The sequence below is a fragment of the Carassius auratus genome, unplaced genomic scaffold (genome assembly GCF_003368295.1).
Source record: "Carassius auratus strain Wakin unplaced genomic scaffold, ASM336829v1 scaf_tig00009130, whole genome shotgun sequence".
Taxonomy (NCBI): Eukaryota; Metazoa; Chordata; class Actinopteri; order Cypriniformes; family Cyprinidae; genus Carassius; species Carassius auratus.
This window is the reverse complement of record NW_020524006.1, coordinates 43,944-68,877: the sequence shown is the minus strand read 5'-3', so window position 1 is coordinate 68,877 and position 24,934 is coordinate 43,944. Positions and strand designations below refer to the sequence as shown.

The 24,934-nt window shown below is 38.4% G+C and overlaps 1 protein-coding gene across 1 annotated transcript in view; it reads left to right on the top strand.

The window, feature by feature from the left end:
• Positions 1–1,429: 1,429 nt before the first annotated feature.
• LOC113072461 (potassium voltage-gated channel subfamily H member 4) overlaps positions 1,430–24,934 on the top strand; it is a 43,040-nt gene continuing 19,535 nt past the window's right edge. The window contains exons 1-7 of the mRNA XM_026245440.1: positions 1,430–1,904; positions 5,550–5,783; positions 12,525–12,656; positions 13,104–13,234; positions 16,410–16,650; positions 16,844–17,001; positions 17,313–17,520. Coding sequence (XP_026101225.1) covers positions 1,829–1,904; positions 5,550–5,783; positions 12,525–12,656; positions 13,104–13,234; positions 16,410–16,650; positions 16,844–17,001; positions 17,313–17,520 — 1,180 coding nt within the window. The 5' untranslated portion in view covers positions 1,430–1,828. The remainder of the gene's footprint in view (positions 1,905–5,549; positions 5,784–12,524; positions 12,657–13,103; positions 13,235–16,409; positions 16,651–16,843; positions 17,002–17,312; positions 17,521–24,934) is intronic.

Here is a 24,934-nt window from a genome sequence, read left to right as displayed (position 1 = left end):
TATAAATGCATATTTGCTGAATGCTGACCGCAAACAAGAAAGTATTATAATGTTTGCTTTTCTATTACTAGCGATATAAAAACATTGGTTATAAAACTTTTGTATACATTTTAATTATTTTGTTTAACTGTTCTGTCTAATATGGATAGAAGTCTGTCTAATAATAAAACAGAACAAAAACAAAGGAATTAGAATTTTTTTAATGCATGATCATATGAATTGAAACTTTAATGACATTTGTAAGCATTTCAGTTTACATTAAATAATGATCTGTTAATCATTTGGTAAGGTTTAATAAGTTTATTAGTTAACATTAACAAGCACATTATCTAATATTTCGTATATGTGAATACATATTAAGTTACGATTAGTTCAACATTATGTAATGTTTGTTAATTAATTGTTTTCATGAAAGTTATTATAATGTGTTACCAAAAGCTATTTCATTTTTAAGCAGGACGTTACCTGAAAAAATAGTGATTGGAATGAATTTACACGTCCCCCATGGCTTCATGGAACAATAATCCATTATAACAGATTCAATAATATAAATCAACAACATGTATATAAGACCATACCTAGCAAGCTGAAAAAAAAGAGAGATGTTTCTGGAAGACACAGACCCTGATTTTAATATTATTCATCATACCCAAAAACTTTCAAGATGGCTGTTATTAATACTCAGTTCAGTATGGAGTACCACAAGGTTTCAGTACTAGGACCATTGCTTTTCAATGCATACATGCTACACTTGGGAGATATCATAAAAAATATATAGTTAGTTTTCATGTTTACACAGATGATATTCAGCTCTGTATTTCTTTGAGGGCTCAGCAAAACACACCATTTCACAAAACGAATGGAAAGCATATTTCATAGATAGATAGATAGATGGATAGTTAGGTAGAAATTTTGATGACTACACTGTTATGTACACCAATTGCTGGGTTTGTCCATATATATATATATATATATATATATATATATATATATATATATATATATATATATATATATATATTATTTTTATTATTATTATTTTTATTTTTTTTGTTGAGGTTTTAATTATAGGACCAAAAACCTTCATCCACACATAATAACCCAGAACTCTGCTGAACACGTGATGCATGTCGGCCAAGATTTTGTCATCAGTCAAGAACCTGGGTGGGTTATTTTAAAGCAATTTGGCATTTGAAAGCTACATTTCTAACATTTGTAAAACTGTGTTTTTCCATCATAATCCATGCTCGCAATGTCAAATCTATAAATGATAATTCATGCATTTATAAATAGTGACATGCATATGTGTAATGCATATGTGTAACTGATTTCTTTCAAGAATGTGTGTGTGTGTGTGTGTGTGTGTGTACTCTCATTGGCTGATAAGAACTGGAGGGAATGAATAATGGGTGTGGATAAAGAGAGAAAGAGCCAGGGAAGGAGGGGTGAAGACAAATGTAACTGTCTCTGTTGCTCTGCCACAGCGTGTTACAGAACAACAACAAATCCTGCCATTCTGCACATCCTGAGGTTTCTCCTCTATCATGAAGGTGTACATAGCTGAGACAGACTTATCAGAAAATACAAAAGAGTGGAAGCTGGTTTCACTGTATGCACTGACAAGGAAGGGAATTTGTTTGTTTCGTCGATATACATCCACCGGCTGAGGAAGTATACAGTGAGCAATCATCTTTTGGGGGACGTTTACTCTTTTAGAATACATGCTCCTCACATTTTGCCTGGCCACCTTTTCACTGGGATGTAGTGAGGATTGATGGTTCATACAGGCTTTTCCCTAAACATCTGCTGACTCTGGAAACCTGGCATCATGCCAGTGATGAAGGGGCTGCTGGCACCCCAGAACACCTTCCTGGACACTATTGCTACTCGTTTCGATGGCACTCGTAAGTACTGGCACAAATGCACACACACCAAATCCACATGAGAAAGAACTCTTAAGATAAAAATGTGCAGTTTTCAAGGTAGCCTGAAGGTGAAGTTTTTTCCTTTCTGTAGAATCACCAGCACTTAATGTATGCACAAAAATAATGGCTAGTCTCAAACAAATTCCTTGAAAACTCTGTCTTGAACAAACTTTCTTTTGTAATAGAGTCTTGCTAAACAATACTATAGACATGTTTATAGCAGCTACATGAATTATAACACATCTGGGTTTGATACTACCATGGTAGTGTGAAAGCACATTAAGTACATCTGAGGAGACTGTGCGCTTTAAAATGTCACTTACCTGATATGTGCATTGAAAATTCATTCATAAATATTTCATAAATAAGCTCATACAGCATGATGCTAACAATACCACGGTCATGATTTCTGTCCCAAGAGATTGCATATGAACCATATTTTCACCATATTTATTAACTTACAGCTAACCAAACAATAAATAAATTTACTTGTAGCATTTTCTGTTAAAATATATTGATTACATTTTTACAAGTTTGTGGGATCGCTGGATCAATTAGTGATTTTACTGTTTATTCTAGAGCTAAATTAAAGTATTTCATAATCTTCAAAGTTAAAATAATGAACTGTGTTAAATAGTTGTCATAAATTAATCAACAATGTTAGGGTACGTCTACATCTGTACTGTATTTCTGTACTACTATTATACATTATACTGATTACTGTACAATGTAAATATGTATATGTGTGCTGTATCCTGTCCTGCAGGTTAATACATGTAGTGCACAGACACCACATACACTTGTGAGTTTGTTCCTGTTTTATCATGGGAGATAAATGTCTTGTTTTGTTGTAGCAATAGTGCTCTCATGGCATACTGTAAGTGTGTTTGTGTGTGTGTGTGTGTGTGTGTGTGTGTCATGGGAAAAGTGACAAAGTGACAAAGCTGTTTGTGTTCATGTAATCCTTTTACCTTGACATAACAAAAACCTTCACAAGCCACTGTAGTTTAAAGGCTGGTTAACCACTTATAATTCTCACTCATAATAATAAAACCAAAAACTGAATTGCACTATATTCCATTGAAATATCTAATGACTTTAGCGTCACAACAAGTACTAAAATAAAATCATCAAGCAAAACACAGTTTCACACAATTCAACATGACACGAATCTCCAGAAATTCATACTAATACACAATTCATACTAATACACAAAACAAAGGTAGCCATACAAATACAAAAACTAGAATACAGACCTCCCATCTGTGTGTGTGCGTGTGTGTGTTTGTGTTTTTGTTTGTTTGTGTGTGTGTGTGTACACATACACACACACACACACACAAAGGTTGCAGGTTTGACTCACATGCTGACAGGGTTTGGGGGGGGGGGAGTGAATGTACAGTGCTCTCTCCTGCCTTCAATACCATGACTGATGTGCCCTTGAGCAAAGCACAGAACCCCAACTGCTCCCTGGGTGCTGCAGCATACATGGCTACCTACTGCTCCACGTGTGTGTTCACTGCTGTGTGTGCGCCCTTAGGATGGGTTAAATGCAAAGCACTAATTCTGAGTATGAGTAACCACATCACAAATGCAGTGATGTTAACTTCTCCTCTGAGAGACAAGATCCTTCCTCGCAGATGCTTCTGGGTAACAGAGCACCAGTGTACAGTACTCACGACCCAAAATAGCTGCCCTCTTGTTGCCGTAGAGACCAGCTTTCCTGTGCAGTAGTTGCAGTGATAAGCTTTCTTGTGCAGTAGTCGCAGTGATGAAACTGAGCTTTAGGTACCAGCGGGTGATTTACTGAAAGAACTTTGGAATATCTATGCAGAAAACATGATTTACTATGATTGATTACAGTTAAATGCTGATAATTGTACTTATATTCTTTATAAAATTTCATTTTGTAAGCCCATATAACATGTATCAGGGCTAGTTGTCACACAGCTTTACTAGAAAATAATTTTGGTTGATGCAATATGACCCTAGTGATTATGACTAGACATCAAACGACTCCCTCATCATGAAAGGTAGTAAGCCCTTAGACATTCAGATTTTCATTTCTAACTAAGGTTGCTCACTAATGTCTAAACAAATATTATTTTGACTGTACTTAATGCAAAGAATACTTATATATACGTATATATATTTCTTGTAAGGTGGACAAATATTGCTGGCCCACTTTGTATCCATTTAAATATATACAAATGTATATATTTAAAAAGATTGAGTGATCCCCAAATGTCAAGGCACTGAAGGCAGGACAGATGTGAATAATAATTTTAGCAAACCTGCATCACTCATTTACCCTGCTGCAGACACCCTACTGCTGAAAGCAGTGCTCAATCTGCCACTAAATGAAGAAGATCTGTTGAGAAGAAGAAGGACAACAACAGCTGCTAAATTTCTGGAAGGGGAAATGAAGGAAATGTACTGTATACAACACATCTACTCAATCTCCCAACATGATGACAGCCCAACTGCCTACTTCTCGCCTGAGATGTCATTACCTTGAAGTTTGCATTCATCATTTCCCTATTCACTTCAAAGTCGAGAGATTGGGCCACTGCAGTTTGAGGGATCAAGGCTAAGCTTTCTAGGGATTGCAGCATTCTGTGAAGTTTTTTTAATAAGTAAGGACTACTTGGTAATCAGTCACTGTCTGTAAACAACCGAATGGCAACAATGTAAACTACAGTAGACAAATTATGTTTCTACTCAAAGTGTGAACACAAGTTTAACACATACAACAGCAACTTGGATTTTCAATTCTGGTTCGTTAGGAGAGCGCTCCATGAACTGAGTTTTTTAGAAATGTGGGCCCTTAAAACCAGGATTGTAAACCACGACCAGTTTGTGTCCCTACCCTTATACCAGACCCTACTAAACTTTTCATTTTCAAAGTGAATGCATCAGATATATGTTTCAAGCTGTCCTTTTACAAAGAGAAGGTGATTCAACAAATCTTTACTGGTGTCTTCTAATCTCATATGTTATTACCTGACAAGCTAAACTATTATGTCAGAGAAAAGAAGCTAGAACTTGTCTCTGTTGACTGTCCACTTGACTCTTCATACTGAAGAACCTATGTACCAAAGAAATCCAATAGAATTCTATAACACCCCTAAATTATTTTGGATTAGGGTAGCTATAAGTTACCACATACTTCATCTTTGGTGCAGTGTATACATGTATTTTGTATATAGAAAAGATATTTTTTATCAAAGTATCACTCAAAAAAAATGCTGGGTTATTTCAACCCAACTTTGTGTCAAATTTGGACTATCCCAACTTTTAAAATTCTATGTAAAAATTTAACCCATTGGTTGGGTTAGTCCACATTTGACCCCAAGGTGGGTTGAAATAACCCAGCATTTTTTAAAGTGTACAAAATGAAGCAACTTACAGTATATTCCACTGTGCACTGCAATTATTAAACCAAAACCGCAAATACGTCATGAGACATATTCAAGTTTTGAAACTGCAAAGTGTGGGCATTGATTTGGAAATTATGAATCAGTACAGCAACAATACTGCACAAAACACTTACTTACAACTTACAACTGGTTTTAGAATGTCTTTCACAATATTAATAATTCTGATCCGTCTTCTGTCCCACAGACAGCAACTTCCTCCTTGGGAATGCTCAGGGTTACCGTGGCTATCCCATTGTGTATTGTTCCGATGGATTCTGTGAGTTGACGGGGTTTGGACGAACAGAGGTGATGCAGAAGAACTGCAGATGTAATTTCCTATATGGTTCAGCCACGAGTGAGCAGGTAACTCAGAGTGTGGAGAAAGCACTGGAGAGCAAGGAAGAGTACCAGGCTGAGGTGCAGTTCTACAAGAAGAATGGTAATAATACTCTACTACTCTAAGACTTTTATCATACCTTACTTGTACTGCAAGCAGCTGAGAAAAGTGGACAGCTTTAACAGCCAATTTAATACAGTGGCCCCCCAAAAAATTATGGTGTATACTGTGAGGAATTTCCTAGAAATTAATACCCTTACATCATTGGCTCTCAGTTCTCAAAACTGCCCTACTGTTCTGCACAGTTTTATCTGACACAAATAAGTGCTCTCTTCTAATTCATGATCTAAATGAGGTGTGTAGGGTAAGAGGGACATACAAAATGTGCAGTGCCTAGGGCTGGGTTGGGGGATCGAATGGAATTGGGAACCACTGCCCTACCTCATATACAATACAGGTGCTGGTCATATAATTAGAATATCATCAAAATGTTGATTTATTTCACCAATTCCATTCAGAAAGTGAAACTTGTATATTATATTCATTCATTACATACAGAGTGATATATTTCAAATGTTTATTTCTTTTAATTTTGATGATTATAACTGACAACTAGGGAAAATCCCAAATTCAGTATCTCAGAAAATTTTAATATTGTGAAAAGGTTCAATATTGAAGACACCTGGTGCCACACTCTAATCAGCTAATTAACTCAAAACACCTCTAAAGCCTTTAAATGGTCTCTCAGTCTAGTTCTGTAGGCTATACAATCATGGGCAGGACTGCTGCCTTGACAGTTGTGCAAATGATGACCATTGTCACCTTGCACAAGGAGGGCAAGACACAAAAGGTCACAGAGCTCTGTGTCCAAGCAGATTAATAGAGAGGCGAAGGAAAGGAAAAGATGTGGTAGAAAAAAAGTGTACGAGCAATAGGGATAACCGCACCCTAGAGAGGATTGTAAAACAAAACCTATTCAAAAATGTGGGGGAGATTCACAAAGAGTGGACTGCAGCTGGAATCATTGCTTCGAGAACCACTACGCACAGATGTATGCAAGACATGGGTTTCAGCTGTTGCATTCCTGGTGTCAAGTCACTCTTGAACAACAGACAGCATTAGAAAGCGTCTCGCTTCAAAAAGGACTGGACTGCTGCTGAGTGGTCCAAAGTTATGTTCTCTGATGAAAGTAAATTTAGCATTTCCTTCGGATATCAGGGTCTCTGAGTCTGGAGGAAGAGCGGAGAGGCACACAATCCACGTTGCTTGAGGTCCAGTGTAAAGTTTCCATAGTCAGTGATGGTTTGCGGTGTCATGTCATCTGCTGGTGTTGGTCCACTGTGTTTTCTGAGGTCAAAGGTCAACGCAGCCGTATACCAGGAAGTTTTAGAATACTTCATGCTTCTTGCTGCTGACCAACTTTACGGAGATGCAGATTTCATTTTCCAACAGGACTTGGCACCTGCACTCAGTGCCAAAGCTACCAGTACCTGGTTTAAGGACCATGGTATCCCTGTGTTTTATTGGCCAGCAAACTCGCCTGACCTTAACCCCATAGAAAATCTGTGGGGTATTGGGAAGAGGAAGATGCGATATGCCAGACTGAACAATGCAGAAGAGCTGAAGGCCACTATCAGAGCAACCTGGGCTCTCATAACACCTGAGCAGTGCCACAGACTGATCGACTCCATGCCACGCCGCATTGCTGCAGTAATTCAGGCAAAAGGAGCCCCAACTAAGCATTGAGTGCTGTACAGTACATGCTCATACTTTTCATTTTCATACTTTTTGGCCAAGATTTCTAAAAATCCTTTCTCTGTATTGGTCTTAAGTTATATTCTTATTTTCTGAGATACTTTGAATTTCAAAATTAAAAGGAATAAACATTTGAAATATATTAGTCTGTGTGTAATGAATGAATATAATATACAAGTTTCACTTTTTGAATGGAATTAGAGAAATAAATCAACTTTTTGATGATATTCTAATTATATGACCAGCACCTGTATGTCACTGCTGTGATTTTGAGCACATTATATTCTAACAGCTCATGTTTGGAAGTGTTTTGGTCCAAAAATTAAAATCTTTTTTTTTTTTTTTAGTATTAAAAAAAGAAAAGAAATTGCTAGCCTTCCAACATCAGTTATCTCTAATATTCAAGTCAAGTCAAGTCACCTTTATTTATATAGCACTTTTAACAATACAGATTGTAACAAAGCAACTGAACAGCATTAAATAGGAAAATAGTGTGCCAATAATGTAAAAAGGCAGTTCATCATTGAATTCAGTGATGTCATCATCCAGCTCAATTTAGTTTAAATAGTATCTGTGCAACCAAGCCGACGAAATTGCTGGAAATGAAGTGTCCCCAGCTAAGCAAGCCAGAGGCGACAGCTGGAAGGAGCCAAAACTTCATCGGTGACAGAATGGAGAAAAAACCTTGGGAGAAACCATGGATCAGTCGGGGGGCTAGTTCCTCTGACCAGACGAAACCAGCAGTTCAGTTCCAGGCTGCAGCAAAGTCACATTGTGCAGAACAATCATCTGTTTCCTGTGGTCTTGTCCCTAGTGGCCGTCTAGGAGACAAGGTCTTTACTGTGGATCTGTCTGTGGATCGATTGGATCCCCCCTGACTGCAGTGACCCTCTGATCTGGATACAGACTGGATCGGGTGGGTACGGTGACCTTGGAATAAGAGAGAAGCAGACTAATATTATCATAGATGCCATTCTTCAAATGATGATCGTGCATTATGGGAAGTGTTCCTGGTTCCAGTTTTCCTAATTAATGCAACCTAAAAATCCTTTAATGGATTTGAATATTAGAAATGTGTTAGTGTGTTATGTGTAAGCCATTTTGAAGAGATGGGTCTTTAATATAGATTTAAACTGTCTACCTCCCAAACAAAGTTATTCCAGAGTTTGGGCGCTAAATAAGAAAAGGATCATATTGGTTACATATGTAGCCCTCGTTCCCTGAAGGAGGGAACAGAGACGTTACGAAAGGGATCTCGCCCAAAAGCCCAATCACCTTAAGGTGGGCGTACACGGATGGTCGGAAGATCGTGTGTCCATGCACACGGCACGAGTGAGTTTATCTGAAAATCGTACGGAGGAGATGATACACGACACGATTTTACAACCAGCGAATTTACAGAAGCAAATCGCACGAAGTTGATAGATGCGTTCGACTTGAAGCACCGCTGCACGCACAGAAGGATCACTGTATGACATTAAAGTACCGCGAGAGCGATAGAGAGCACACATATCCACTGCATTCGCGGTACTTTGATGTCATACAGGTGATCATTCTGTGCGTGCAGCGGTGCTTCAAGTGGAACGCGCCTAATATAACTGCTCTCCCTCTCTCATAACTGCATATAAAATATTGATACAAGCCATTTCCTACACGTACAGGTTATTTTTCAGCAATAGGAAACTGGGACTTTTGGTTACCCTTTGTGTGTGTTCTTGTATATATGGTTTATAAATATCTGAAATAGGTATTAAAATGTAAACATGGTTTGTGAGGACAATTACTGTGCCCTCGTAAACCAAATGGCTTTAAAAAATACTATACGGTGTTTAATAGAAATTTTAAACATGCATTTTCTGTGATGGATAGAGGTAGTGTATGGGGATATACAGTATAGAATACCGTTACGTTTATGGAGAGTGAGTCCCTGTAAACTACACATGCGTGTGTGAGAGAGAGAGCGAGAGAGAACTACAAAGGCATTGGAATACGTTGCTACTGCGGTCGCTGTTCCTGACAACTTTTTAGACATGTTTAAAAATGATCGGGAGGTCGGAAAGTGCTCGTAAGCTACTCTGCTCGGCTCGTAATTCATCACAAATGATACGAGCCGCGACCACATGATTGAAAAAAATCGTATGCGAACCCATACGACATAAAAAATCGCACCGTGTACGCCCGCCTTTAGAGTGGTACAAAACGAGCCAATGGTACACAAAGTACCTTGGTCTGCGGGATTTGCATCGCGAGCTCTGCCCCACAGAGCAGGTATATAAGGAGCAATGCTAGCAACTCGCATTCAAGTCTTCGCTGAGGAGCCGAGCCAGTGACCCGGCCATTCAGCGGAACAGCGATGTGGCAAGGGGACGTAACGTCTCCGTTCCCTCTTCAGGGAACAAGGGCTACATACGTAACCAAGACGTTCCCTTTCAGTCGGTCACGTTCGACATTATGAATGGGGTCCCTTACAAAACACCACATGGCTGTCTTCCAGTGACCCGTGTGAGTGATAGCACCCTGTCGTGAGGCCAGCACGAGTGAGGGTCTATAGCTCACACAGAATACACTGGGTAGCATATTCCAGCTGGACGTATGCTAGCAGGCTGCCTGCCCATGGGAGGACTTACAGAAGGCAGGTATCTACCAAGGTGGTGATACATAACAACTCTGGGGTACCCAGCCCGCAGGGTGGAAGTTTCAATGACAGAGCTGGCAAGGGGCTTGCCAAGGGAAAGACACATGCTGCGGACAGACTTGCTGTGGACATACACACGTAGGATTACCCAGAATAGGGGAAGCATGACACATGGAGGCACCTAGTCCCACACAGGGCTGACCAAAGGGCATGTACACAAGTGTTGGACATCAACAGTGCTGGAGGAACCCAGGGTTCTGACTGAAGATCTCACTGGAGGGGAATAGCACATGCATCCAGTCCGCGGAGTGGAATGGCGCAGCAAGCAGATTGACACCGAGCAGGTCCTTACTGGCCCGAAGGGCGAGTACCTGGGGGACACGGGCTCTACACAGAGATTATAAAATTTCGCTAATGTGTTAGGTGTTGCCCAGCCCGCAGCTCTACACATGCCTGCTAGCGAGGCGCCATGCGCCAGCGCCTAGGAGGAAGCTACACTCCTAGTTGAGTGAGCTCTCACCCCTAGGGCGGACGGCAGGACAATAGCATCCACTATCCAGTGGGATAACCTCTGCTTGGAGACAGCCTTTCCCTTCTGCTGGCCTCCGTAACAGACAAAGAGCTGGTCTGAGGTCCTAAGGCACCGAGTTCTGTCCATGTAGGTGCGGAGCGCACGTACTGGACAGAGCAGTGCCAGGGCTGGGTCTGCTTCCTCCAGGGGCAGCGCTTGCAAGTTCACCACCTGATCCCTAAAAGGAGTGGTGGGAACTTTGGGCACGTACCCAGGCCGGGGTCTCAGGATAATGTGAGAGTTAGCCGGCCCGAATTCAAGGCAAATCCCGCAGACCAAGGTACTTTGTGTACCATTGGCTCGTTTTGTACCACTCGAAGGTGATTGGGCTCTCGGGCGAGATCCCATTCGTAACGTTGAACGTGACTGACTGAAAGGGAACTGCTGCCCACAGTTGATTTTGATATTCTAGGTATTATCAAACTGCTGGAGTGCTAATACACTAATAAATTATTACAAATTGGAAAACTTAGGAGTTTTGTCAAGTCATGAGGAAATATAAAAACAGTGTGTCATCTGCATAACAGCGAACAAATCTGTCACACAAAATCATCTCACACAAACAAGGACTGCAGTAATCACATCCTTTTGTGAAATTTACAGTATAATACTGAACAGTTAAATAAACAAGAAATTATAAATTGGTAGATTCCAGATACAATTTAAACTTTGCACAAAAAATAAATGCACTATCCATCCATTCTCTAAGCTGCTTTACTTCTGTAGAGTCGCTGGAGTCAGGCTGCAGGTGAGTGGAACAATCTGTTTGAAAACCAAAACACTGTGAAATGTCTTTGTTACATATGTAACCCTTTGTCAGTGACTGACATATTGGGATCTGAAAGGGAACACTGTGTTCTTCCATGTAAACTCCAAGTTTTCCATTTCTCACTCCCCACACAGCTAAGAGACCAACCTGCTCTGACCATGCACACAGAGAGAGAGAAAGAAAACACAGACACTCAGAAAACCTGATCCTTGCTCAAATCAAAGTCTCTCCCAGTCTCCCCACACCACACTCTCACCTGGAATGACGTGAACACAGTCAAACAGAGTGATATATATAGTGATATCCAGTGCTGTTAACCTCTAAAAGAGAACTGCAAGAAGCACTGCTTGGCCAATCACAATGGTTTTTGTTTGAGTAATGATTATTACTGTTATTAAAGTGATTTCAATCTGACTTTGCTGCAGCCTGGAATTGAACTGCTGGCTTCGTCTGGTCAGAGGAGAACTGGCCCCCCAACTGAGCCTGGTTTCTCCCAAGGTTTTTTTCTCCATTCTGTCACCGATGGAGTTTCGGTTCTTTGCCGCCGTCGCCTCTGGCTTGCTTAGTTGGGGACACTTGATTGCAAATAAATGCACAGACAGTATTTAAACTGAACAGAGATGACATCACCAAATTCAATGATGAACTGCCTTTAACTATCATTTTGCATTATTGACAAACTGTTTGCCTTACGAATGTTGTTCAGTTGCTTTGACGCAATGTATTTTGTTTAAATAAAGGTGACTTGACTTGACTTGATTTATTCCAATAATGTTTTATAGATAAATCACAACATTAAAAAAGTTTGTAATTACACTACTGCAGTATGTTTACACTTTGTGAAAACTATTATTATTTAATTGTTTATTTAGCATAATATTGATATGGAACCCACAACAATTGAATATATATATATATTATCCCTGGTCACTCTAAAATCTGGTCACCTTATTTAGTAGTGAACAAGCTGTAAGTTTAATTGCTTCAAAATCACCACCCCACTACTAATGTAGCTCTTCTGTAGCGAAACTGTTTTATTGCAAAGTAGATATTTTTTATCAGTGTTTTATGTAAGTGTGTAATTCTGTAACTCTATTTGGTGTGTTATCACAGGAAGTTCATTCTGGTGTCTGCTGGACATCGTCCCCATTAAGAATGAAAAGGGGGAGATGGTGCTTTTTCTGTTTTCATTCAAGGATATCACAGAAACAAAAGATAAGAGCCATCACAGCAGCAGAACTGATGGTACGGTCTACACTAAAAACATGTCTCACTAGTTTTTTATTTGTTTTTTATTATTACTTGGGAAAATAAACAGCCTATAAAACACTGACCTTTGGTTGTTGAAATTTTGATAAGAAATCGCATGTTTGAAGTCTAGAGGGCACATGTACAATGGATCACAGCATAGCATTTAGGGTGACCTGGCAGTAAGAGGAGCTTCTAGACAAAAAGATTATATCTTTTAGATAGAAGCTAAACCACTTTAGTTTGAAAGCTAACATCACATGGCAAATTGTGTTAAGGGATAGTGTAATCAGTAGTCTTCAAGGGCATTTGGAGTTGCATCCACAAAACAAATAACTGCTAAAACACACGGACACTCTGGTGCAATCATACAGTTAGACAATTTTAAATGTTTATGATTTGTAAACTGTCAAGGCCGTTAATGCTTTTTTTCCTTTTGTGCAGATAATAAGCCATACAAAAGGACCACTGGAGACTCTCATTTCAGTAAAGCCAGAAGGAGAGGTCACACCATGATTTACCAGCTAACAAGCCAGTTTACCCGTGACAGCAAAAAAAATGTCAACTTAAGCAAGGTGAGTAAATGTATAAACTACATACTAAAACAGTGAAAACCAAAACATATGTTTTGTAGTAATCACTTCTTAAAACTTATCAAGTATTTGATGACATCCTAGTGACATTTCGACATCTTTTTAAACAAATCTTTTATTGACCTTATGGATATGTGAAAATATATGTAGATATTTTTTATTTACCGATATGTCATATTGGTAGTCCTTTGATGCCTCTATCCTTTGATTGATGTTTCATTACACCGCTAATAATAACTATATGTTAACATAAAAGTTATTAACAATAAAAGTTTTTATTGATTTCCAATTCCTAGAAAGAGAAAGTGCTTATTAAATTCAAGCCTATTTGTAACATTTTACAATATTACAATGCATTGAGAGCAAAAATTATATTATCAAGTTATTTACGGCATCACAGTTTTAGAATACATTTGACAATAAGTTTCTATGGTTCTTGAATGTGTGCAATAGGCTGCCATGATGCTGACAATGATATGTAGTTGTTAGGGTTTTCTAGGTGTTGGACGAGTTACTGCTGGGGTTTGCTCAAATCACTAAAACTACAAAGGAGCGATGGTAAAAGTAATGCTTGTCTTCTTCATGCTTGTTACTAGAAGTGCTTTATAGGCTTAAAAATAAATGTACTTTCCTCATATCCAGACTACCTCAGTTCTAATAATTTTGTACTTTAATTTTGTACCGTTCTTTTCTTTTTTCCTCCTGAAATAATCTGTCCACTACGACCTATTACCATTGATTTTTATTTTTTAATCATGGGATTGTGAATTACAGTTACTGTAAAGCATAGGATCTGTGCAGGACCTCATTTTCCGGTGAACATTTGACTCAATGTTCAAACAGTGTGAAAGGTGCAGGCCAGAAGTATAAAGGATGTCTAGTCCTCGTTGTTATGTTACATGGCCATTCCAGAACAGGAGGCCAGATTGGCAGGTCACATTTCCTATCGCTCCTGTGAACAGATGGTCATGTTTTCAGCACAACTTCATTCTCAGCAGAGCCACCTGCCTTCGCTCCATCACACTCCAACCGACTTAGAGAAAAATAGGCAAAAAAGCATAACAAGCAGGGCAAACCTTTTTTTGTAGTAGTAGTAGTAGTTGAGATTTGAATGTGTCCTATACATATTTTCACTTACTCCATCACAAAAAAAGTATACATTTTTCTCTTAGCAACATGTTAGTGCCAGAAAATTTTATGCAATTTTAATAATTCATCATTTATTGCAATTTATTGTAAATTCCATAGCTAAAATGTTACTCCAAGACAGATGTAAATTCTTAAACATTTCACACTTTTGATGGTTCAGGACTGTGCACATAATCAGACATTCTGTTTTAGACTATGTTTACATGACAATGATGTGGTCAAAAATGTTTTTCCCTTGCATTTTTTAAAAGTTTCACATACAACAACGTTTACAAACCGATTTGGCTTTATTTATTTATATATAATGGCTTTATTAGGCTGTGACTTCCAGCATTTACTTTGAGACCAAATGTCGGGAATGAGGGTGAGCTCCTGAAGTCATGGTTCTCAGCCAGAAAAGCATGGATTGCCTGCTTCAGGTAGGGAGTGAAATGTTTCCCCAAGTATAGGAGTTCAACAACCTTGTTTTCTTCTCACAGTGTCTAAAGTTTGAACTTCCAGGATAGAAGTGTCACTGTTTTACTGCTCGTTTGCATTGAAAGGAACCAGATGAGGTGGTTCAGGCATCTGGGCAGGATGCCTCCCAGACACCTTCCAGTGGGGGTGTTCCAGGCACATACAAATGGGAAGAGACCCCGGGGGAAACCTAGGACATGCTGTAGGATTTACTCGGCTGGCCTGGGAATGCTTTGTCATCCGTCAGGATAAGCTGGAGGAAGTGGCCAGGGAAAAGGACTCTCATCGTCCTTTACTCAGCCTACTGCCAATGGTTGGATGGGTGGAAGAGGACATGTCTATATCGTCCTAATGCACAGTGAAAAGGAGAGTTTGATTGGCCAAAGACTTTTCAAGGATTACAGCTGGAGAATTGCAGAAAATAGTTGAGTCTGGGGCTCAGAAAACCTTAAAATAAAATTGTCAAACAGCACGTTGTTTGGGAGAGTTTCAAGAGCAATTCTCCTAGCTCATCCAAAAACAATCCCCAGCATATTCAGTTATCAGACATGAGAGGAACTTCAAACGGGACTGGCAAATCAAAAAAATAAAAAATAAAAATGGGACTGACTCTGTTGGAAATTTTATAATGGGCCATGTTTGGATCTTCCAACCGAACAGTAATCCAAACACAAACCTCAAAAAGAACACAAAAATGGGTCACTGGGCACAAAACCAAGCTTCTGTTATAGCCATTCCAGTCCTCTGACCTGAACCCTAAAGAAAATGAGTGGGGTGAACTGAAGAGAAGAAGTACCAACATGGAGCTGTGAATCTAAAGAGTCTGAAATGATTCTGGATGAAGGAATGGTCTCTGATCTCTTATCAGGTGTTCTTTAACGTCATCGGGCATTATAGGAGAAAACTAAGAGCTGTTAAACTGGCAAATGGAGGTTTCAAAATCATTGAATAAAATGGTGCCATTAATTGTGGCCAATGTGTATTAGAGAAAAACATTTAATTCATAATGATATTTCCCCCCATTTTTAAATTCTTATTATGCAATGTAAGGTTAGATTGTTGTGATTTTTTTTTTTTGGTGGTGGGGGGGGGGTCTTAAATGTTCGGTGACACAATGGGTCTGTACTTTAACTTTAATGAAGAGTGTGGAAAATGAGAGCATGGAGGATTAGAAACCACATGGATTGCTGCCTCAAACTAATCATGACCTGAGATGATGAGCTTGTCAATTGTCTTTATATGACCTATGGGAGTGGATATTGTAAAATATGAGGAAAGGTTTTAAGTACTCTCAGTACAGCACCCATCAAACAAGCATATTTCAGAGCATTTTTGCTTTGCCATTACAGGAATAAACTGTATTTTAAAATATATTCACAATCAATTAAAAACTTAACATTTGAAATGGTATAGGAGGAGGAGGCTTTAGAAAACCGCCTTATTTGCTCTTTCTTAGATCTCACTAGTGCCTTGAAGAAGCTGAGATTGTAAAGGAGAACACATCTCTTAATTTCTTTGCTCTCATTCCTTAAACTGTGCCTCTCTCCCTCAGGACATGTTTGAAAAACCATCCCTGCCTGAGTACAAAGTGGCAGCAGTCCAGAAGTCTCGATTCATCCTGCTGCATTATAGTGTGTCCAAAGCATTGTGGGATTGGATGATTCTACTAGCTACATTCTACGTTGCTGTGACCGTGCCATACAATGTGTGTTTCACAGCGTACAGTGATCTGGAGACTGCAGGCAGGAGCACGATAGGTAGCGACATCGCAGTGGAAATGCTTTTTATTCTGGGTGAGTTTACTAAGAAAGCAAGCCTCTGAAGTGAAAGAACATTCCTTGTTGAATCGTATGGTTTACCATCAACACAAAAAAACGTCAGTTGCCACCAGTAATACATGAGTGTATGAATGCCTCAAAAGAGATTCAAAGTAAAAGATAAAAGGAGATTTTCAAGAAAATTTAATTGATCTTCTTTCTCTTTCAGACATCATTCTTAACTTTCGCACCACCTACGTGAGTCAATCAGGGCAGGTGGTGTACGAGCCTCGCTCCATCTGTCTGCATTACGCTACAACGTGGTTCTTTGTAGATCTGGTGGCTGCGCTGCCCTTTGACCTGCTCTATGCATTTAACATTACTGTTGTAAGTTCACATGTGTGAATGTAGAAAGCATTTTATTTGCCAGTCATATGGCTTATATAAAAATAGTAGAATGGGGAGGGTACGGTGGTTCCAAAGAAAACTCCAGAAGTCCTTTACAAAGAAGTTCTGTGGTGGTACCATGATCTACATATATAGGTCATGGTACACAATGATTACCATGTTTGTTTTCCAAGGTATTTCAAAGTACTTTTTTGTTACTTTTTTAGTTTTTTGGAGCAAGCAAATTATGTGATTACTAGGTATTAATATTTACACAAGCTATTGACACACCCATGTTTGTGCTTTTCAAGACGTCTCTAGTGCACCTGCTGAAAACTGTGCGATTGTTGCGTCTGTTAAGACTGCTGCAGAAGTTGGACAGGTACTCGCAGTACAGCGCCATGGTACTAACACTGCTCATGTCGATGTTCGCTCTGCTGGCTCACTGGATGGCCTGCATCTGGTACATCATTGGACGCAAAGAGATGGAGACCAATGCCAATGGAGCCTGGGACAATGGTGAGATATTCAAACACTCGGTTGTTAAATCTTTGAAAAAGCTGCTTCGTGTTCTTATCAAGTTATGAGGGATGTTTCCTTGAGTCTTACAGAACCAGATTTTGACTATCGGCATGATGTCACATTGATGCTTATTCTGGCCAAAACGCCCACTTAGGGATAGGATATGATAGGATAAGAGACCATCTGACCAACATGTAAAGTGACCAGCTAGAATTTTTCTGTTGGCTTTTTTAAATCTTTTTTTTTATTATTCAGTGACAAGCAAAAGTTTATGATTCTTAAACATTTTGTTCAACACAACCTTTATGAATTTTGAAACCTAAATACAATTGCCGTTAGTATAAAGCTAAATGTAGGCTTTAAACTAACCACACCAACAGTTACATGACTTCAATATCAACACCTATAAAAAAAACAAAAAAAACATCAACCTTAGGATGATGGAACTACTAAAATGCTAACTTGTTAGCAATGGGGTAATGCCTGCTGCACTTTATTTTTCTCCTTCTGAATAAACACATTTGTCTCAATCTATCTTGGATCTTAGACCAGAAACTGGTTTGTGTTTGTGGATCTAAAAAACGTGTACTTTAATGTAAGATTATGCCTTATCACACACCACTGAGATTCATATTTGAAGGAAAAGGTTATTTATATATTTATAAATATAATATATTTTTGGCTTCATGCATGCTCACAAAGTGCACATTATGTTTCCTTCACATTCTGAACTACCTTGGCAATTGGTTGGTATTGGCGCAGTTGGAGACTAATGCATTAAACATTGTTTTATTTTGTAAAATATCTTTACAAAACAAGAATGACAGCTCTCAACTGTAATTCTATGCAGTATAAATATAAATATATATGTTACATGCTCCATGTTTACATTGCAGTATAAAATTATTCATAAAACATTTCATTTTGTATAGATGTAGATACAAACAATTGTTTTCATTTTAATGAAAATAATTCGATTTAAAATATATCTTAATGTTACTGTAGAAAATTAGCTAATTACTGTCTTATTCAGTTTTGTTTTATGTTTGAATTTAAGTTTAACAGTTTTGACATGTAGTACATAGAGTTGTGGTGGTGGTTTTGCCTAAGTGAGAAATTTAATTTGAAAGATGTGGTAACTGAATGTATTTTGTGCCAAATCAGAGGGAAATGATCCAGAGTTTAGCCCACATGGGTCCTAGAGCTTGTAAAAGACTGTAAAAAGTCCAACTCAATCATTGACTGTGTGCGGCTATGCGCATTTCACAGTCAAGTACGTGGAAGCTATTCATCAGTTTTTGGCATATATGAAGCTAGGGAGTGCATTGGGGCCAATGGTCATACCTGTCAAGTATCCCGTTTTGGCCGGGAAAGTCACGTATTTTACCCTTCTTTCCCGCCGTCCTCCCGTATTAGTATTTTCCCGTAAATCTCCCGTATTTTTATTTATTTATTTTTTTTACCTGCGTTATTAATAAAATAATAATAATAAAAACATTCCCAATCTGAGCTCTGTCACTAGTCTCGCGATAACTCCCATCTGTAGTAGCCTGTCGCGAGGGGTGTGTGAGGTCAGATGACATGAGTTATAACGTGGGAAAAACAACAACAACAAAAGAAAAAACAGAGACGGATGATGGATGCTACAATAGAGAGTGAAGGCACACCTGCCAAAAAACCAAAACCCATGTGTAAATACCGTGATAAATGGGACAGCGAATTTACTTTTTTAAAGAATGCAAAGTCTGCAACAAATTGGTACAACAACTCACTAAAAGGAGTAAAAGAAAAGTTATGTGAAATGAAAAGAAAAACTGTTAAAGAAAAGCAATATGAAATGAAAAGTAAATGTAAAGACAAGCAATGTTAAATTAACAGAAAATATGCAAATAAGCCTTTAAATAAATGCTCTTCATATATACCCTTTTGTGTTTTAATTTGGGCTATAACACCTGTCTTAAAATGTAAGGGATACTGGAGCTTTGTTGGGGTGGTGGGACTGCTCGCAATGGGCGCTGGAAAATTTCCCTTATTTTCAAATCCAAAACTTGACAGGTATGCCAATGGTGGTTGTGTCTGCCATCATGTTGTTCGGGACTTTTGCAAGAGACTTGCTGAAATTAATTTGGTTCACATCAAATTTTGCCCCATACAAACATTTTAGGTATGTGCTCTGAATTGGAGCTGCTTATACATTTTGGTATACAACATGTGCCAGGTTAACTTTTACATTTGCATAATTTTCAATAATTTAAGAAATTGACAAAGAAGAGAATTCTGCCATATTTTGAATAAAAAGCAAGTATATACTTTGTTGTCAATTAAACAAAGAATCTCCATTCACTAAAATAGAAGCTTGATAGTTTAATGTTGAAAGTGAATAAATATTCGAAAATAATTGTAAATACAGGTGCTGGTCATATAATTAGAATATCATCAAAAAGTTGATTTATTTCACTAATTCCATTCAAACAGTGAAACCTCTATATTATATTCATTCATTACACACAGACTGATATATTTCAAATGTTTATTTCTTTTAATTATGATGATTATAACTGACAACTGAGGAAAGTCCCAAATTCAGTATCTCAGAAAATTAGAATATTACTTAAAACCAATACAAAGAAAGGATTTTTTGAAATCTCGGCCAACTAAAAAGTATGAACATGAAAAATATGAGCATGTACAGCACTCAATACTTAGTTGGGGCTCCTTTTGCCTGAATTACTGCAGCAATGCAGTGCGGCATGGAGTCAATAGCCGTGTTTCCACTGTCGGGCCAGTGCGAGCCAGGGCTTACTATGGGCCAGGTTTGTTTGCATGCTTTGTTAAATATTTAAATTCAAAAGCATCAATGTTTTACAGTAGAATAAGTGATACATTGATCATAATGAATTAATTTATCAGGACTTAAAAGTAGTCACACAGAAATAAATGTATTTCTATTTTATTTATTAATTTTTAACGCTTAAGCGTTATGAAAATAGCCTGCTTATTTAGTCGAGTCTGTTTCTGTTTATATGTAGCCACAGTATTAGAATGAATGATAATATCTCTATTTTTATAAAAGCTCCCGAACAAAAATTATTATATTTTTATGATAGGCTACGTGGAGCTAAACTCTCCAGACGAGACTTATGATGAATAATTTAAGTTACTAAATAAATACACGATTGTGATAGAGAATAAGAATCTGACATCTGATTTCTCCACCGGTCATATTTATCATGTTTACTGTGGTAATGTTAATGCCTAGCATGCATAGTCTTTTGCAGCATTTATAAATATTTCTGCCTTGTATGGTAATTATAATACACATCAGATCAAGTTATTTCAAACATATTTATTTTAAAACTTATTTAAAAAAGTTTTTAATTTTCATTTTTAATCCTGGTGTTATAGCTGTTAGCTTTCTGAAATGATCCGCGACGCTGACACTCTATATTTTTATAAAAGCTCCTGAACAAAAAACATTATTATTTTTATGACAGGCTACGCAGAGCTAAACTCTCGAGTTAATAATTTCACATTGTTTATAGTGCATAGTCTTTTGCATCGCTTATAAATATTTCTGCCTTGTTTAGTGATTATAATCCACATCGGATCAAGTTATTCCAAACATTCGCTGATGACTGAAAGTGAGTTTTGAGCTCAACTTATTTTAAAAAGTCTTAAATGCTGGTGTTATTAGCTGTTAGCTTTATGAAATGATCCGTGGCGCTGACGCTCTCCAGAAGCAGAGAAATTCCCTTTGTTCATAAACACTCCTCTAGCCCTAGCTGGCCCGCTTTGGCCCAAGGTTTTCGTCGGGCCAAAAAACCTGGGTCATTTGGCTCCGAGGAAGCCCCGACGAGGCACAATCAAGACCCGGATGTGACAGTGGAAACACGACTGGCCCTGGCACACACTAGCACGCCTGCTTTTAGCCCGATAGCGGAAATGCGGCTACTCAGTCTGTGTCACTGCTCAGGTGTTATGAGAACCAAGGTTGCTCTGATAGTGGCCTTCAGCTCTTCTGCATTCTTGGGTCTGGCATATTGCATCTTCCTCTTCACAATACCCCATAGATTTTCTATGGGGTTAAGATCAGGCGAGTTTGCTGGCCAGTTAAGAACAGGGAGACCATGGTCCTTAAACCAGGTACTGGAAGCTTTGGCACTGTGTTCAGGTGCCAAGTCCTGTTGGAAAATGAAATCTGCATCTCCATAAAGTTGGTCAGCAGCAGGAAGCATGAAGTATTTTAAAACTTCCTGGTATACTGCTGTGTTGACCTTGGACCTCAGAAAACACAGTGGACCAACACAAGCAGATGTCATGGCAAACCATCACCCCAAACCATCATTGACTGTGGAAACTTTACACTGGACCTCTAGCAACATGGACTGTGTGCCTCTCCTCTCTTCCTCCAGACTCTGAGACCCTGATATCCAAAGGAAATGCTAAATTGACTTTCATCAGAGAACATAACTTTGGATCACTCAGCAGCAGTCCAGTCCTTTTTGTCTTTAGCCCAGGAGGGATGCTTCTGACGCTGTCTGTTGTTTAAGAGTGGCTTGACACAAGGAATGTGACAGCTGAAACCCATGTCTTGCATACGTCTGCGAGTAGTGGTTCTTGAAGCACTGACTCCAGCTGCAGTCCACTCTTTGTGAATCTCCCCAACATTTTTGAATAGGTTTTGTTTTACAATCCTCTCCAGGGTGCCGTTATCCCTATTGCTTGTACACTTTTTTTCTACCACATATTTTCCTTCCCTTTGCCTCTCTATTAATGTGCTTGGATACAGAGCTCTGTGAACAGCCAGCCTCTTTTGCAATGACCTTTTGTGTCTTGCCCTCCTTGTGCAAGGTTTCAATGGTCGTCTTTTGGACAACTGGCAAATCAGCAGACTTCCCCATGATTGTGTAGCCTGCAGAACTAAACTGAGAGACCATTTAAAGGCCTTTGCAGGTATTTTAAGTTTATTAGCTGATTAGAGTGTGGCACCAGGTGTCTTCATTATTGAACCTTTTCACAATATTCAAATTTTCTGAGATACTGAATTCTGGATTTTCCTTAGTTGTCAGTTATAATCATCAAATAAAATAAAATAAATAAACATTTGAAATATATCAGTTTGTGTGTAATGAATGAATATAATATGCAAGTTTCACTTTTTGAATGGAATTAGTGAAATAAATCAACTTTTTGATGATATTCTAATTATATGACCAGCACCTGTATATTGTCACAACTGGTCAAGGAAGCAAACAGGGAGATTCAAACAAGCAGGTGAGTTTATTAAGGCAATTGAGGAGAAGCTTCCAATTTAGGAGAATCAAAACTGAAGTGATCAATGGAATTAGAGAAAACAGTCTTATCTGAGCTGAAACTTCTTGTCCTTCAATAGACAGCAGATGCTTCCAGGATCGACAGGCTGACATTTAGGTAAGGGATCCACTTGAGAAGCTTGTAAACCTTGAGACCGACTGTCGAATGACTGGGGGGAGTGTGTATTTGAATGGTGTGGATGCAGGTGTCCATGATTAGTAATCAGGTGATTGTGAACGGGTGTAGGAGGAGCCTGGTTTCGCTGGTGAGGCAGGTGATTCCGTAACATATATACAGATGCATCTCAATATATATAAATATCATGGAATACTTTTTCAGTAATGCAACTCAAATTGTGAAACTTGTGTATTAAATAAATCCAACGCAAACAGACTGAAGTAGTTTAAGTCTTTTGTTGTTTTTTTTAATTGTGATGATTTGGCTCACATTTAACAAAAACCAAAAAATCTCAACCAATTAGAAAATGGTGACATGCCAATCAGCTAATCAACTCAAAACACCTGCAAAGGTTTCCTGAGCCTTCAAAATGGTCTCTCAGTTAGGTTCATTCATTAGGCTACACAATCATGCGGAAAACTGCTGATCTGACAGTTGCCCAGAAGACAATCAATGACACCCTTCACAAGGAGGGTAAGACACAAACATTCATTGCCAGAGAAGCTGGCTGTTCACCGAGTGCTGTATCCAAGCAAGTTAACAGAAAGTTGAGTGGAAGGAAAAAGTGTGGAAGGAAAATATGCACAACCAACCGAGAGAACCACAGCCTAATGAGGAATGTCAAGCAAAATCGATTCCAGAATTTGAGTGAACTTCACAAGGAATGGACTGAGACTGGGGTCAAGGCATACAGACGTATCAATGAATTTGGCTACAGTTGTCATATTCCTCTTGTAAAGCCACTCCTGAACCACAGAAAACATCAGAAGCGTCTTACCTGGGCTGAGGAGAATAAGAACTGGACTGATGCCCAGTGGTCCAAAGTCCTTTTTTCAGATGAGAGCAAGTTTTGTAAATCATTTGGAAACCAATGTCCTAGAGTCTGGATGAAGGGTTGAGAAACTCAAAGCCCAAGTTGCTTGATGTCCAGTGTAAAGTTTCCACAGTCTGTGATTATTTGGGTTGCAATATCATCTGCTGGTGTTGGTCCATTGTGTTTTTTGAAAACCAAACTCAATGCACCCTTTTACCAAGACATTTTGTAGCACTTCATGCTTCCATCTGCTGACCAGCTTTTTGAAGATGCTGATTTCATTTTCCAGCAGGATTTTGCACCTGCCCACACTCCCAAAAGCACCAAAAGTTGGTTAAATGACCATTGTGTTGGTGTACTTGACTTGCCAGCAAACACACCAGACCTGAACCCCATAGAGAATCTATGGAGTATTGTCAAGAGGAAAATGAGAAACAAGAGACCAAAAAATGCAGATGAGCTGAAGACCACTGTCAAAGAAAACTGGGCTTCCATACCACCTCAGCAGTGCCACAAAAGGATCACCTCCATGCCGCGCCGAATTGAGGCAGTAATTAAAGCAAAAGGAGCCCCTACAAAGTATTGAGTACATGTACAGGCCAACAATTCACTAAATTAATTAATTTATTTATTTATTTTTTATTGGTCTTATGAAGTATTCTAATTTGTTGAGATGTGAGCCAAAATCATCACAATTAAAAGAACCAAAGACTTAAACTATTTCAGACTGTGTGCATTGAAGAGTTTCACAATTTGAGTTTAATTACTGAAATAAATGAACTTTTCCATGACATTCTAATTAATTGAGATGCACCTTTACTACCATTCATACTACCAAGGTTTAGGAAAAATTACTGACTACAAACTTATTACAAATAATTTGTTTTGAACACATTAAATAAACAAATAAATGCTGTCCTGATAAGCATAAGACAAAAATGTCAATTCAAATAAAACATTAAAAATCAAGCTGTTGAACAGCATTGTAAATATTAGTATTATAATTTTACTATTGTACTGTACAGTAAATTATAATTATTATTAAATTTGACCATCATCATAATGTACAATTAGTGTAATACTAAGACTTTATCTCTTAATTTTTTG